At 36.7% G+C, this 17,088-nt stretch overlaps 1 protein-coding gene across 3 annotated transcripts; it reads right to left on the reverse strand.

Moving 5' to 3' along the window:
• Positions 1 to 3,630: 3,630 nt before the first annotated feature.
• On the reverse strand, positions 3,631 to 17,063 carry LOC136237114 (uncharacterized). 3 transcript variants are annotated; one of them, XM_066027409.1, is made up of 5 exons: positions 16,124 to 17,063; positions 10,912 to 10,965; positions 10,185 to 10,529; positions 4,421 to 5,959; positions 3,631 to 4,246 (listed from the first exon to the last, which is right to left on the reverse strand). In XM_066027409.1, the coding sequence occupies exons 1-5, from the start codon at positions 16,974 to 16,976 to the stop codon at positions 3,840 to 3,842; spliced, it is 3,198 nt and encodes a 1,065-aa protein (XP_065883481.1). In that variant the 5' UTR covers positions 16,977 to 17,063; the 3' UTR covers positions 3,631 to 3,839. The 3 variants fall into 3 exon arrangements, with proteins under 3 accessions (XP_065883481.1, XP_065883497.1, XP_065883490.1); XM_066027425.1 differs by lacking the exon at positions 16,124 to 17,063 and adding an exon at positions 12,923 to 13,134; XM_066027418.1 differs by lacking the exon at positions 10,912 to 10,965.
• Positions 17,064 to 17,088: the final 25 nt, after the last annotated feature.

Here is a 17,088-nt window from a genome sequence, read left to right on the forward strand (position 1 = left end):
CTACTCTTTGATCTATACATTATTAATGGCTTTATACATGCTTAAGTTGGTACTGTTAAAGGAATGAGATGTGTTCCTAAAACATTTAGTCACTACTCTATGATCTATACATTATCAATGGCTTTATACATGCATGTTTAAGTACTGTTAATGGTTGAGTAGCCAACCAATGAGGAAATAGATAGTCCAGTAGTTAAAAGGGAATTTTCCTGGTAAGTCTAAATGTTGTAGGAACATATCTCATCCACTAATAATGACATGATACAGTAGGTGATGTAATGGTACAACATGTCAATGTTGCACAAATTGTCACTCCTTCAAACAGATTTCTGGTGGATGGGATCAAAGAATTTGTCTATGGAAACAGGAAAATTTGTGTGTGGGAACTACATGGGAGGGGATGAGGTGGCTTCAGATGGTGACATCACTGGCTTGGATTAAGAGAAAGCAGCACATAATAATTACTTTATGCAAGGTATATGAAAGTTGTTTTAATGTGGTAGAATATCATACAGTTAACATTATGTGTGGTATGAGCACCAATAGAAAACTTTCACATTTTTGCAATACTGTAATCACTGTCCTTGTAGCTAGTACTATGACTAAAGGATTGTGTGGAAGGAAAATACCAAAAATAGAATTCACAACTGCTGTAAAACCATAACCCAATTATTCACAACTCACAAACACAAGATCATGCACAGCATGGTGTGTAGGTTGTAGTTATCTTGTGGAGCTAACATCATGCTGGCTCCAACCTGATTTAGTAATGTCAACTTCTAACTGGTGGCCTATTACACCACACAGTGGTGGCCAGTTACAACCACACATTCCCACACAATATAGCCACTATATTAACCCACTAATATTATACATAGACATACTATAACTGAAACATTGCAGTGATTGGGATGAACTGCAGTGATGGACTTGCACAGGAACAAATTTGCGATTCTCATTGTGGGAATTCTGATTTGAATGTGGGAAAATGGAACAATTTCCCAGTATGGAAAAGCATGAATTCCCATCATCTATGTGTGATAACCTTAAAAGGACACCACCTATGCAGGTTGTATTTACTTGAAATTATTTCTATTTACCTATATTTAATGTATGCCTGCAGAACAGGTAAATATAGGTCCAAAAACTGGCATTCCATCTTGGGAATATGATTTTCCCATATGGGAAATTGTTCCTTTTTCTCGTATTGCTACTATAATTCCCATAATGAGAATTGTGAATTTTTTCCTGTGTTGATGCTTCTATATTCAATACACACATATCCCTGATGGTATATAGATATAATATTTGTGCACAAGACAGGTATAATAATTATAACTTGTGCTGTTATTATTATTATTATTCAGCCCTACTGGTATGCTCAGGTTATATACCCAATCACCAGTGTTGGGAGTAACGCGCTACTTATGTAACGCGCTACGTAATATTATTATTTTTGTGGTAACAAAGTAATATAACGAAATATGCAATAAAAACAGGTAATATAACTCAAGTTACTTTACTTGCAAATGTAACGCGTTACCTAAGTAATATAGTTACTGTAACGAATCTAATATTACGTAATATTAGTAACGAAGTTACTAAACTCGTTAGTAACCCCACTGAGTAACGCCTAGCCACAACGAAGTAATGAAGCCTACTAAGTGAGGCTTATTCACCAGCTACTTACTTATATCAAGACTTGCACATTGTCCAACAACGCAATCGTGTCACGTGATAAGGTGGTAGTTTCACACGTGACAGCTTAAGGCTATGGACACAAAGTAATATAATATGTAATACTATTATAGTTACTTTATTTTATGGGTAATATGTAACTGTAACTAAATAGTTCAGCTGCAAGTAATATGTAATATGTAACTAGTTACTTTTAAAAAGTAACTTGCCCAACACTGCCAATCACATCTGTTTCAGGCATATTCATCAACCGATCATATTCAGTTATATATACACATCCATTTGCAACTAAAGTATCTGATATGAGACTGGTGGAAACAAATAAAAAGTGTCAGCAAAGTTGCTAAAGTTAGGAACCTTGTAGTTCACATATACCTTCTAAACCAACTGGTAAGTTAATTTCAATGTGGTGAGAACTTTGAAGCGGGTAGTAGATGACAAAGTACAGTTGCCATGGAACAGCAACAAGACTTTTTTTATCAAAATAGCAAGTATATAAACAGAATAACTTCTATATAATTTGGTTGTAACCATGTAGTGGGTGGTAGGTGACAAAGTACAGCAGTAACAAGGTTAAAATACATTAAAAATTTTCAAATTTTGTTTTTCTAAGTTCTTTTTGTGTGCAGATTAAGTCCACAACAGCTGGTTGTCAGCATCTGATGATTGAGTAATCAAGGTGTGTGTGGGTGAATTCTGTTATAAATTAAGAAACTTTGGGGGCTTTCTACTTTAAAAATGAATCAAATACTTGATACTACAGCACATAGGTTCACCGTTACTACTATCTATTGCTGTTTGATGTACTGTACACTGTTTATACTGATGGCATTTAGTCAATAAGAGCTCACCACAATGATGTTGCATATAATATAATAAATTACCGGTATGGCTATTTTTTCTTCATATCATTACTCATGTTATCGATGTATTGTTTGCAGTGAGAAGTAAATCATTTTTCTTATTATCTGTCATTCTGTCTACATAACACCCCCCCACACACGTATATACACTGATCAAGTTATGGTATAGAATGTCCTGTAGTTGTCACACAACTTACTCAAAAGACGGATTGACAAATGAATAAAATAACTTGATAACTAATGCAAAGTGGTTATCCCAACAGAAACACCATTCATATTCCAGAACGTGATCAGATATTGTTCATGTAATTTGTTAGTGCCTGTGAGTGGGGGGTCAGTGATGTTACATAGAGATGTAGCTACAGTGCACCAGGGACTGGGCATAATGAAAACTATCTGATCTAATCACGTCACTACGTAACATCATTTAATCTGAATATAATCTCCATCTTTTCTTTTTTCTGGCAATTCTTCTTTATTCACCTAATTAACTATTTGAGCCAAAAATTATACACTCAAAAGTTGACTGCTTTGTTAGAGTAAGTGACTGCTCTATTAGAGTATCTTGACAACTGTTTTCATGTACTATTATTACGTGTTTCAATGGTGTATTTAAAAGATTTTGCATTACACTCTGCTTGTAATGTGATATTTCACTGGCATAACATTGACATGTTATGCCAGTACTAGTGTTAAAATTCAGTGTTAAACACCAACCTGTTAAAATTCTGCCTGGTTATGCATGACAATTTAAGGGCCTGTGAACAACTGTTAAAAGTTTTGTACCTCATGTCTTTTTCAACTTTGTTACTCATTATTGCCATTACTACACTGTAGCAACAGTCGTGTCAAACTGCACACATGAAATTGTTGCTGCCACAATTACTTTGCCTAATAATAATGTACGAGGAACCTATGATGATCAAAATTACATCAGCATAATATTATTAAACCACTAAGATATAATGAAATAATGTAAACGTCTCTAATTGAACAACATTCAGCTTGATATAAATGATCCAGACAATCAATTTCAACGTTAGATTTTGCAAAAGCACCCTTTTCACAATTCAATGTAAACAATATTTATTGAAATGTATCAGTTTCTGGTACAAAATAATATTATGCATACAAGGTGCATGTGACAAGTTTCTCCTCTCTCCCTTCATGCCTTATGCACTGGCTGGTCCCACTATCTCCTTCATCACCTTATGGAGAAATTGAAGAACAAACTCTGTCTGAAAATCCTGAAGCTAATTATTTACTGTGGTGTGATAGTTACAGTGTTAATGTATTAGGTGTGTTATATGGTAAGTCACTAGATGAAATGTGATTCAGTTTGCTGTTTCTTATAATTGCTCGTAGTGTTTGAACTGCATTAGGATTCCTGCTCCGTGTTCTGACATAGTCTTCAACATTACAAGTGAATTTAAAAGTCAGTTTCTTTCCTGGTACTTTGTCCATGATTCCTTTGCTGTAGTAGTAGCGGAGGCCACGGCTTAGTTTGTCATAGTTCATTCTAGGCTTTCCCTTGCGTTCTCCCCACATTGCAGCAATGTCATCTGGTTGTAGTATGGTGAACTCATACTCATTTCCTGTCCACTGAATCATAACGCTCTTGTCAGGTGTCAGTAGCATGTCTAACAGAAACTGCCACAGTTGTACAACACCCCTTCCATTAGGAACTAAACAGGAAAGAAACAAACTAATACTTTATATCAGTGAGCAATAAGGAATACAATTCCAGGAAAAAATCAAAAACTGTTAACCCACCAAAGGAAGGCTACTTATTATAGGACGTTTATTATAATACATATTGAACAAAAACAATTTCCCACTTATTGATTGTGTTGACTTACAAGGTGGTAGATTGTTGGTGCCTTCAATAGGTGCTGGTTCTTGTGGGCAAATCATTACATCATCTTCTGAACCACTGTCACCATTATCCTTCATCTCTGACTCACTACTTGATCCATCATCTGTGATTAGCTTATGGCTAGTGCCCATTTCTTGGCTGACAACGGGAATGTTGCTGTGCCTTGTAATACTAGCAGCTGGTATGGTACTCAGTGTAGCACTGCTCAAAGTAGTTACTTGGGGAAAATGACTGCTTGAACTAGTGGAGGCAAACTCTGGTCTTGCTTTCTTTGGTGTTGGCTCAGGAATGGTGGATATTACCTGTGAGTTTCCTTCAACAACTGGAGGAGAGGTGTGTCTTTTTCTGATTAGAGAGTTCTCTTGAAGAACACTGCTTGGAGGTGTTTGCAACACTGAGCTATTTGGAATCATAAAATTAAATCCAGTCCCAGCAACTTTGCTACTTGGTGGCCACACAAATTTTGGACAGTCAACCATCATGTAATGATTGGGATGACTCTGTTGTAACATTGGAAACTGCTGCAGTGCTGAGAGAGGGCTGCTCATTCCAAGAGGTGTCAAAGAGGGGTAGACAAATGGTAGCTGAGTTCCAGGTGTAGTTGGAGTAAATGTGGGGTGGAACATAATTGGCAATGAAAATGGTTGAGGAATTGCTGGTAAACCAGCTGCAGCAGCAATGGCGGTACTTAACATGGAGTGGGTAGCTAATGGTGACCTTCCTGCTGGTGTGGTTACTTCAGTAGTAGCAGAAACTGTGACACTTTTAGCACTTGATGGTATCCCTACAACACTCACATCACCAGTACTGTTGCCATTGCTAGGACTATTACTGTGTGACCTGCTACCACTTGGTGATGACGTATCACTGTGCTTTTTTGGCTGTCTTGAATGTTTGTTCTCTTGATACTTGTGAGTCAGTGTAATAGGCTGGATAGGAACCTTTGGTGAATTGTCAGGTTGTGGCTTCATTGATATCTCCACACCAACTGCAGCCTGAACAGCTGATGAGCTTAACAGTGGACATGCTGATGATGCTACTACAGGCACTTCGTGTACACTTCCGTTAAGTTCCGTGTCACTTTCACTCGCTGTACAGCCAATCATGCTTGCATGCATAGGTACCACTTTATTTGTTTGCTGGTCGTAGCACTCAATGGTATGGTAAGGGTCTAATTCTTCTGGTAGTCCTGCTCTGAGCTTTCCAGATACAACTGACAAATATTTCACTGGAGTTGATGCGCTAGAGAACGGGCTCGCGGACAACTGTGGATCAGGGGAAATTAGTGGCGACGAAGGTATCGTGAGAGGAGATAGCTTTCCGGATGGCTTCGTCTGCGATACTTTCTTCTGCACGATCTCTGAGACCTTTGGTGACAAGGGTGTATTCGACACTGTTACTACAGACGAAGTGGAATTAATTTCCCAGAGCGGCGGTGGAAACGAAACCAACGGACGAGGCTGCATCGCTGGTATATCCTTAACTGTAATTTGGTTCATCAAACTCTTAGCTAGGATTTCACCTACAGAAAAAATAATGAAATGTAATTAGTTAATAAATATGACCCCGAAATACAAGACTACAGTATTTATGCTATAGTTACTGAACACACAACCATACAGCTAATTCTACGTAGCTAGCTATGTAACACGCGATATAACGCGCATGCCAACGCGTGCAAGAATGTTTTCGATCATAAAATCCTGTTTATGATAGCTACACGCGAGGCTACAGCTATACTTGAACTAGTTGCTTACTGTTTACAACAGAGAGTGGATTCCAACCGGACACTGACGGTAACACAACTGCCATCGAGGCCTTGTACTGGAGTGCGCGAATGTGCCGTGGAACTGTTGAAGCTTATTTTATAGCTATTTCAATTACAGAGAAATTTCGGTGGACGGATATGCACTAACATCATCAATAACTACGCATAAATTAGACCTGTTTTAGCGGAAACCTAGGTAGCTACCACGAACGATGCTATGATATGGTTTCATAATAACGCATATAATTACGGCTAGCTAACAAATAGATATACGTACGCACGAACGCAAATGTGTGCATGTTTATGTAATCCTATATATACACTAACAGTTTATGTGGATATATACGATCACAATTTATTTTGATTTATATAGCCAAACTAGCTAAGTACATTGCTATAGCCATGCAGCAGACTGTCTTCCATGCAACTGATCCAGCTCCCAAACAACAAGCAACGATATATTCACACTCTAGCTATGCTATAGATAGCTATAAGTAAACTTACACTCTAGCATGCATCGCATCAATAAATACATATTTATAGTGTACGTTGCTAAGAAAACAAATCACCTTATCCGTTATGACTAGCTAGCTACCACTGACAACTAATTAAACCAAGGGTGTTGAATATGTTACATTCAAAAGTTTCTAATTGGTGCTCATGAGCTCTTCTCGTTCTACATGCTTCAGACGTAGGAACAAGTTTATTTATTTATTTTATTTAAAAGCTTTACAGTAGAGATTTCCAACTAAACTAAATAATTAACATTCCGCACATTCATTGGAATGACAAATATTGTGCTATTTTTCAGGGTCATTTTAGTGCAAACCCCACCCCAATTGGTGGTTCTTATCAAAAGATATAAGCAAAAGAAGTTGACAGTGTGATGATTTTGTGTACAGTATTTTCAATGCTTTTTACATATATCGCATGGCACCAAATACAATATTCAAAGTGTCATAAACCTAGATAGGAACATGAATTTTCACCACATAACTATTTTATGGAGAACAGCATATGAGCTAGGTAAAACCTCTCAAGAGCGATCACTTCTTTGTAGACTGACCACTCAGAATATTATATGAATAAAGCAAGTGATTCACAAATAAAACTGTGTGTATTGTGTAACACTAAGTATACACAGGTATCCAATGCATTTTCAAGGATAACTAACTAGAAAAATCAGTAATATTATATGACATGGTAAGTAATGGCATCACAAGTCACAATTAACAAATATTTCGGAAACATGACAATCGGATAACAAAATGTAAGACCAATATTATTATTAAAATAGATTTGTTTGGACACTGTTCAGCTTTATTTGTCACATTGTAAGCACTAAGGATTATATAATACAATGACATCACTATACTACAAAGAGAATTTATAAATAGTTTCTGACCAAAAGTACAATCACTGAAGCTGCTATAAAATGGATCAAAACAGCAGTAAATACACCAGAATATAACATCAGGTAGTGTGAAGCCATATAAGGTTGGTATCACATGCCAGTCCCCACTTTTGAAAAGATTATGCTCAACCTTGAACCTTATATTGCAATTCCGCGCAAGACAACAAACTGCTCACCTTCAAACTATACTTGCAGCGATGCAGAGGGGTGACTTGAAGCCCAGGGTGATTGTAATGCTGAATTCTGAACAGTGTTAGATGGCGATTTACCTTTAAAAGGGCCATATTTTCGTCGTAATCCAACATCAATTGTCCTCCAATCAAAAAACACACGGAAAAATCGAAATCAGCATATACGGTTTTCCCAGGAACACTTTCTTCGTCCTCATTCGCCACACATTTACACGGAAACACTCAGAAACTTTGGCTATCACCGGTGCCGTATTCTTCCAATTAGAATTATGTATGCAATTATTTGTATGGGATTCCTATGGGAAATCTTATTTCTCAAACTTTGATTTGATGTATTTTAATAAATACCGCATAGATTTTAATCCAATAAAGTGCATTACAAAGTACGAAGCACTGACTACCATTAACTGGAACGGCAGCTTGTGAAACGTTTTTTGAAGGTGTGTAATTTAAGTAGCAAACATGTGTGAAAAATTGGTTGGTTGTAAATCACTATTTACAGTGCTGCAAGAGCAACACTGATGGTCCCCTGGTATCCTGTACCAGTGGTCAGGAGTTACAAGTAGTAAAGTAATTACTTAGTTAGCTAAGTACAATTGAAAATTACATTGGTTATTGCTATTAAAAAAAGCCAGTTAGGAGTTCTTGGGTGCTTGTTACAATTGACGCAAGTGAAGTAAATAAAAGCTGTGCCAAACATGTATAGCCATGCTTGGCCAGCAATTTCTACAGCCTCCTATAAAGACTCTGATTTAAATGGTGTTCATTCTACATTCAGTGTTCTTTTTCCGTGTGTTGCAGGCTCTATTACAATGGCCTTATATGGTCTTCTCGTTCTACAGCCAAAGTCAAATAACATATTTATATATGGCGAATAATACTACTAAGATCAAATATCACTATATAGTTACCACTAGATACTTAGCAGCCCATAAACCACAAGTCCATTAAAGTTACTTTATACTTCCTTAATAGAGGTAGTATCAATACATGAAGTGACATGCACTGCTAAGCAATAATACTACACCATACTGGTTGTTAGCTATACAGGTGACCTTTTATTTAAAATAGGCAATTTCATGCATATAAGATGACCACTATTGTTTGTGATGGAAATCTGTAGCTGCTTATTCTCAGCTATTCCTCCATTCAGTCTCATACAATAAATCTCTCCGTCACTTACTGTGTCCCCAACTGTCTGAACTCTATCAGGAATTAAGGCTGATGAAGACACTCATGCACACTTTACAACATGAATATTTTCTGCCAGCAGTCAACACTGGTGTAAAGATTCATTATAGCAGCTGGCATTCGTCAAATTTACACACATACGCATGCCATGACACCTTATGAATCATGCTACTCAAAATTGTTACCCAGGAAGGAAGCATTTGTAGCTAGGGAACTGTAAATTTGTACAGCATTCATGCATGCAGAAAACAAGAGTATAATGTGATGCAATTGGTTACTGCACATTAACACTTTTAAATCATATATGACCATTAAATCTCCAAGACCATACACAGACACTACCTATTACATCAATTAATATGAAAACTCTCATTTGGATTATCATGGCTAAAAATGACTTTCAATTCATTGATAGTCTACATGACCAAAACATTACAGTGGAAGCCCGCTCATATAGTTGTATATTTAGTGTGGTGTTCTGATTTCAGGTAACAAAATGTATATTGGGACTCCATAGGTACACCACAACACTTCTTTGATGCCCACATTTCATTGATTTCAATTAGAGCACTTGTTTATAAAGAATTCTCAACCTTGTGTGTAATCTTTTACTCTCTTCACCAAAGTGCTTCTTACCAATACTGGTAAAGAATCCTACCAATCCTTAAAAATATCAGAAAGCAGTGTCATAATAGGATACATCTACCATAAACGGAATGAACAGGAAGTAAGGATGTTAGGACAGGAAACACTTTTATCAAATGTTAAAATTATATCCTGGCATTTCTAGTACTTATATATAGTGGCATGCACTAATCAACAACAAGAAAAATGTTCCACTGCATGGGAAGACAGATCAGAAATCCAACTATACTGTGTGTTGTGTAAGTCAATTATTTTCAGTTACTATGTGATATAGGAATTAACTGTAGTTCTAGTGATGTACTAACACATCATAGATTGCTCACATAATGATAATGTGGTTATTGGTGGAATGTAAGCAAAACCTAATAAAGCATTTGGTGGTTTCCATAGCCACTTAATACATTTCATAGTATCTCCAATAATAGTATTTTTAAGGGCATTAACTTCCTATAGTATGGTTCTAATTAAAATCTTTAAGATTAATTCTAAGAGATATGTTTGTATTTAATATTTAATAGCATGATGAGTCTTCACTTACCCTTGTTAGTGGTTGTTAAGTATCGAGCAGTTTGGGATCTATTTTGTATCCAAACAAGAGGACCACCTTCTAATTGAAAGGCCACCACATCACATGTAACTAAGTTCAAATGATTAGCCAAAATAAGTTGGCTAAGTTTCAAGGCACCACTTGTATTAAATCGTATCACTACTTGTCTTAGTTGACCAACTTTTGAGCCATAAGAAATACTCTCTAGTCTCATGGTAGAGCCTCTGCCTATAGTAGACAGTACACTCCCTATTACAGTATCAGGTCTGTCTTTCTCATGAATGATCAAGCTTAGAACTGTATCAAAGTTGCTAGTGGTTGATGATGAGCTGTTACCTGTAAAGAAATCAACAAAGCAAGTAAGATAGTCACGTCAATATTATCAGGCTATATATTTTTGGGTGTCTAAGAACACTTATGTGTCTGAATATAGATATTTACACTTTAGTAAAATTACACAGTCAAGTTCGCTTGTACTGTTTACTGGCTAACAAAAGAAATTCTATCCGCTATGACCTCATCACAAAGGCCACCTAACCCATTAGGCAATTAACAAATAATGTTAATGGTAGCTAAATTACGTCACTACCTCTTCGTGACCATTGTAATGACACAATGGTATAGTGTGTGAGCACTTAAAACAATGAACTATCCCATTTCTACAGTGGCATAGCCACAATAACATACACAACAAACAAGCGGTGAGATTATAACTAACTTGAAATTTGGCTGACATTGTCAATGCAAAATCTCTTCATAAAATTTGGCTCATCTGTATGAACAGAAATGCAGTGTACAGTAGCTGTAACACATGCACACTAAGGAGAAAATATGTATCAAACAATGATGGATAAAACTATTGTGGTAAAACCACCAAACCTGAAAGCAGGCATCTAGCTATACACAAGTATACACATATACGCAGAGTGGAGAATATTGGTTAAATACCAAACATTATCTTCTCCATGTTTGCAATCAGAAGTAAGTATATGTAATACACAAAATGTGTGTGAAGATGTCTAGCTATACATGGATATGTCTACTTGAATGCATATATAGAGCTGCACAACTTAGCCACAACACACTATATATTCACAGCCATTGTTCTAGTAAAGTGGAAGTGATGTCTAATAGAATTGGACTGAGCTGTGTGTATATTTTTATAACAGTAAAATGGGGATAAGAGCTAAAATGGATGAAAGTATGCATCTGGGCTATTCAATAAGGTTACTATTATCTTTCAATAACTACGTATAATACAAGAGTATAACGAATGGCTATACAATATTACATGTTGTCACTCAATAAAATTTTAAATCAAACATTATGGGTAGCCTATATACATGTAATATGTAGCTACGTATGTGTGATATAATATACTACACAAACACATCTCAATGATAAGTTGATGTGGTTTGTGATGTAATTACAATTTTTAGACCATGAACACTAAAGACCAAACCTACACTAAATGTATCTTAATGACAATTAATAGTACTATTATGTATATGTAAGGTAGTGTCATAATTATTCTATCCAGTCAACCCTGACCACTAGTATTTGCCTTAAAGGGAGGCATTACTAGCGGTGCCAAGTTTTCAACAACAGCTGTAATCACAAACCACCATAAAGTGCCTTGCGCATGACCTACATACATCACTTTCCAAGCAGAAACATTCCTCCAAATTTCAAATGCTAAACATTTCCCTCTCGAAAATATCCTGCTACACGGTACATAACATGGTACATAACATTGACTGCAATAGACAAATGTCATAATAAGGCTTTAGAGTACATAATAATAACCATTGCCCCTAACCTGAATTTCCCATTATTTTTAGGAGATAACGTCTGAAGTAACTTCTCCAAGTTTTGAAAGGATAGCATGTATATGTCATAAGATATGACATTTTGAAATTTGTGGTTTTCCCATACATATCTATGTAAGGGAGCTACAGCTGCCCCTTCTGGGCAATCACATAAATGAGGTATTTCAACATATGGAGAAACCATATTCATATCATTTCACAGAAGAGGAAGTCATGCTAATTAATACAAACAAAAATTAACAGAGTAACAGTGTGGTTATAGTTAATGTTCACACTAACACATGGCTTGCCAGAGAATACATATCTTTATGAGCTATTTATCTATCTGTGTACAATTTTTATACGTAAAAATGTTTTCTTTCCACTCTATATGGTGACATGTCCATGGCCGTACTATTATAAAGATTCAGGTAATGGAAACAATCTTGCCAAATTACCCATCTTCTAACCTAAACCAACTAAAGGTCCATCATTTAGCAAACCAGGAACACATAAGCCTTGTGGTGTAAATGCACTCTTACAACAGTACCATTTTAACAAATCATGTAACACTTTCACACCTCATATCAAAGGAGCCACCCGGGCTACATATGAAATGTAGCCCGGGCTACGACTGGGTAGTGATTATATATTATAGATGTTGAGGCCAAAATCGATTGTGGAGATTGATTAATACTCACGTGATTAGGATGCATGACTTGGATTTCGTCATGAAAACCACTCAGATGGAGAGCGTTTTGTTATTCTCACCATCACACAAGTTGAAAAACGTTGGGCTAAGGTGAGAACTAGTGCTAAAGCTTATTCACCGATTGTTTCCGCACGTTTTCGAATATGGACACGCCCCCATCATGAAGCTACCATTCTGCATGGAGTAACCAACTGTACAAGCAAGCTTACCCATCTAGGCCTTTAGTGAACTCCGTACTTTTCCATAAACGATTCAATAGCACTGATTAAAACATTAAACTTGCATAACCGAAATTCTCTGTGATATCTCTAGGATATTTCCGTTCATCGTAACTGAACGTAACCTAGCTGCTGACCCATAATTGAAATTTTAGGTACACTGTATGCATATATAATATATTCAGTGGCTGCACTAGTATTGGCTTGGGTGATAGATCACCCTGTACAGGCTATCAGCCTGAGAAGTGTTACATATTAGCTATAACACGGGGCATTTGGGCATGCCTGATATGTATGCTCGGGCCTGCGGCCCTTGGGCATACATATCAGGCAAAGCCCTCATGCCCATGTTACAACTATTACATATACAATGACTGGCTATTAGATACTGTATTTATATCCCAGAAGAATAAGTACTAGTGTATAATATCTTGGTGTGAAGGCCTGACTAATTGAAGATTAATAACCATAAATTAGAAAAATTCACTGTCAAAATTTTTTTGCTATTTGCAGCATTTATGGTTACAATGTTGTATATGAACATAACTCAGCAGCTTCTCATAACAGTCATGTATACACATAGCTCTTTTCCTTGTTCTGAAATCACACATGAGTACTAGCCTATCTGTGGTATTTATTGTTATGGTTAACACCAAACGAGGAAATCAAAACCATTCAAACAAAGAAAACTTAATATGCTTATGATGATTGTACACGAACATCATCATACATGTCAGCTGTGAATTTTGTTGTGGCCATTTGTAAATGGGGTAATAAGGTGTATGATCTCCATCATACAGTATGGTAGTATTTTGTGTTAGGGGTCATGTAAAAATATTGAACCTCACAATACCTTCATGGTGCCTTGGAAGTATTGGTTAGGCATAGAATCAAGCCCAAAAGTGTTAACCCAAAACACTTCCAATAGGTTGCTAAGAATGAAACTTCTCATTCATGCAATTTTCTCTAACTGACTGACTGAATGACTGATTCCTTCAGACCAGCATAATGGTAACTTTACAGTGACTACAGGACTGATACAAAGCTGGAATATGAGCACTAAAGGTCTAACAGCAACTTGTGCTGCAGCTAAATATGTAACGACCAAGGCTACAAGCTTGATGTTTTTCACTGTTAGACATCACTTCAGCCTGGCAGGTGCCTTTGGGGATGCCACAGTACATACAATGCATGCACCATGGATTTACTTTTGTCCTCCTTTGTGTCACATTTCTTTTCACTGAAAGAGAAAGTTGTCGATTCGTAGTAGAACATAATGGCTTCCCCGTCACATTTATAATGGGAGTCACCTGTATTTTCCAGATATAGTAACTGGATTGATTGCAGAGGTACTCTTCATTTGTGACATTGTGTAACAGGCTGAACATGGTTGAAAACAAAGCAAAATGGTCACTTTACTTTTCAGTAGTTGATAGTTGGGGGTGAGCATTCAGATACAAAATTAAATCTGGCACTATTCTTTTGATGAAGTGTGCGCAGGTTTACAAGTCATAACTATGTTTAAAAGTAAACGAACAGGTATAAAGAATAATTAGGAATAAGTTTGATTAGGGATCATGGAACAAAGGTTTCCTACACCTGCAGATATAGTAGACACTGTAGGGATTCACTGTAAAAATGAAGTGCTCCGCAAACAAAAAGTGTGGCCTTTGACACTAAAGTGTGGTTCCAATTTTTCCCTTGTACTTGTGACTCTAAGAAACACTACTGTTACAAGTCATGTACTAAAATACCCTATGTGCAATGTTTGATACCATACAGCATGAGGGGAAAAATTCACGATTTTCACAGGTTGGCAGCTATCCACAAAAAATACCCCCTCAAAATATGCAGCTCAATTAAAATGGCATTGTTTATTGTACAAAGATCCTGAAGAAGTCCCCCTCCAAATTCAAATGCTCTCGTCGGATCATATATTATGTATCTATTTGAGAATATTTCTACCATACAATATCCAACTATCGTAAAACAACTATATAAAACTTCAGATAGTTCTTAAGAAACATCACAAATATCAATATCAAGCCATAAATTGTCCACAACTCAGAGCACAATTAATATACTAACATAAGGTACCATCATTTCACAGAAGATGATATCTGATATGTAATGTGGGAACTTCGTTATGCGTTCCACTCCTGAACAAATAGCACATGTCATTATCATGCTGACTATAAACTTAAACTGAAGCCATATAACAATTACATTAGTTTAGCACTTCCATCCTACTAAACCACACCATATGTAGCAGTTGTAAAGATCCCCAAATAAGTTGTGTCTATAAAGGAAGCTATAGTGAATGACAATTGAAGAATTGTTCGGGAATAGCACTCAATCATGACTTTTATTCATCACCAGACACGTGTAAGACACATGTATACTAGACTATAAGAATTGTATTGTTTGTTTGTGTACAATGAAACCTTACTTGGTCAGTAGCTAATACCTCTTTAATGACATAATCTTGTTATGTAAGCCTGCCAGATGTTGTGCATTTCCTAAATAGTATTATGACCTTACTTCTAATTATTTGGTATTAAAACCATAACATTTTTGGTATGGAAAAAGATGGTCCTAATTAGGGCTCAAATGAAGAGTGGTTTTTACTATTAGAATATTCTTTATTCACAACTACCAAATATTCGAATATTCTTTTTCAGCATTGGTATGGATGAGATATCAATAATCCTGCGGTTGTACAAGATGTCTCTTTAATACAATTCAGAATAAACATAATTTGATCACTTATGTCATAGATATGCTTATGTAGGATCAAGAATTTCCATGTACTCTACCACTGATGTTATATATTTTCCTTTGAAATGAATATTCGAATACCAGAAATGGTATTTGAATATTCGAATATTCTCCGAATATTCGAATAGAGAATATTCGAATAATAGAATATTCGTTTGAGCCCTAGTCCTAATAGCTATGCACATGAAGCTTCATTCTTCCATTTGCATGTGCGTCAGTAAAGTGACAACATTGGTATGTGATAATGTGCACTGAAAAACATTTCCTGGTAGAGGCTTGTAGTCAAATGAAACATTATCACTTATACATAACATCTTACTCCTATGGCCATTGGATAACATACAAGTGTGCACGCACACATCATGACCACTACAAGTTGATGCCACTAATACACACTTTACAATACAGGCATACCCGTATTGGTCCCACAAGCATACAGGATCTGGTGAAAGAGTGATAGCGACATTTGGTCACTATAGCAGACTTTCATAAAGTTATCTAATAAGGGGTTGTTGTCATTTTGAACAGATGAAATAAACACTGGTCTCATTGATCCTGGTTGGGACAGCTGTGGTGATATTAACTCAATAAATTTTTCAGCTGTCTTGTCAAAATGATTGTTACTGAATCCAACAAAAAAGAGGTTTCGTTGCAGGAACACGTTCAACACGGCTTTCCCTTCAGTAGACATTGAATCATTAGCATCGTGAGCTAGAAAGTCAAACACAACAGTTTCAGGCTGTGAAAACATCCCATAGATGTGCAATAAGCTATTAGGCCAGCCACCATTTCCAAGTACTTTAGAAGTCACATCATTTTCAGTCAAACTAAATGACTTGAGGCCTAGCACTTGCTCCAATACTTCTGTATAGCACGTTGTTGCTAGCAAAGCACCTTTCTGGTTCATGGCTGATAAGAACTGCAAAGCATAGTGTTTGGCATACATTATCTGCCCACTCAGACTATTAACTTTTTTGTGCAGGGACGACAGCCACGAGTCGTACACTCCATTGCGCCTCAGTATAGCTGTGACCTCATGCGCTGCGTACATGGGGTTCAACTCGCACGCGTTCTGCAACAGGCGATCCTTGTTAGAGCACTCGCGAGGATCCACGAACTCCATTGCGTACTTGATGCCCTCCTCGCAGACAGCCTTATAATCGACTGGTATATCATCTCTGTTATCTGCAGTGAAACAGAGTCGATTGATTCCTGGTCCAAGTACAAACGCCGTCTTCTTTGGATCAAACTCTATCGTGATGTCCATCTTTGTATACTCGGTCTACTCGAAGGGGAAATCAACACCAGGCAGACATCCGGGAAACGTATCGATATCAAATGTCAAACTACGGAGGCGTTTTAAAACGGTTACTGGTAGT

This window comes from Dysidea avara, chromosome 1, assembly GCF_963678975.1.
Source record: "Dysidea avara chromosome 1, odDysAvar1.4, whole genome shotgun sequence".
Taxonomy (NCBI): Eukaryota; Metazoa; Porifera; class Demospongiae; order Dictyoceratida; family Dysideidae; genus Dysidea; species Dysidea avara.

Coding starts and splice junctions, on each gene's coding strand:
- LOC136237114 (XM_066027409.1), bottom strand. CDS start 16,976: ATGGACATCACGATAGAGTTTGATCCAAAGAAGACGGCGTTTGTACTT. Junction 10,966..16,123: donor TGCTTGTGGGACCAATACGG/GTATGCCTGTAT, acceptor CTGTTCATACAG/ATGAGCCAAATTTTATGAAG. Junction 10,530..10,911: donor CAATGTCAGCCAAATTTCAA/GTTAGTTATAAT, acceptor ATTTCTTTACAG/GTAACAGCTCATCATCAACC.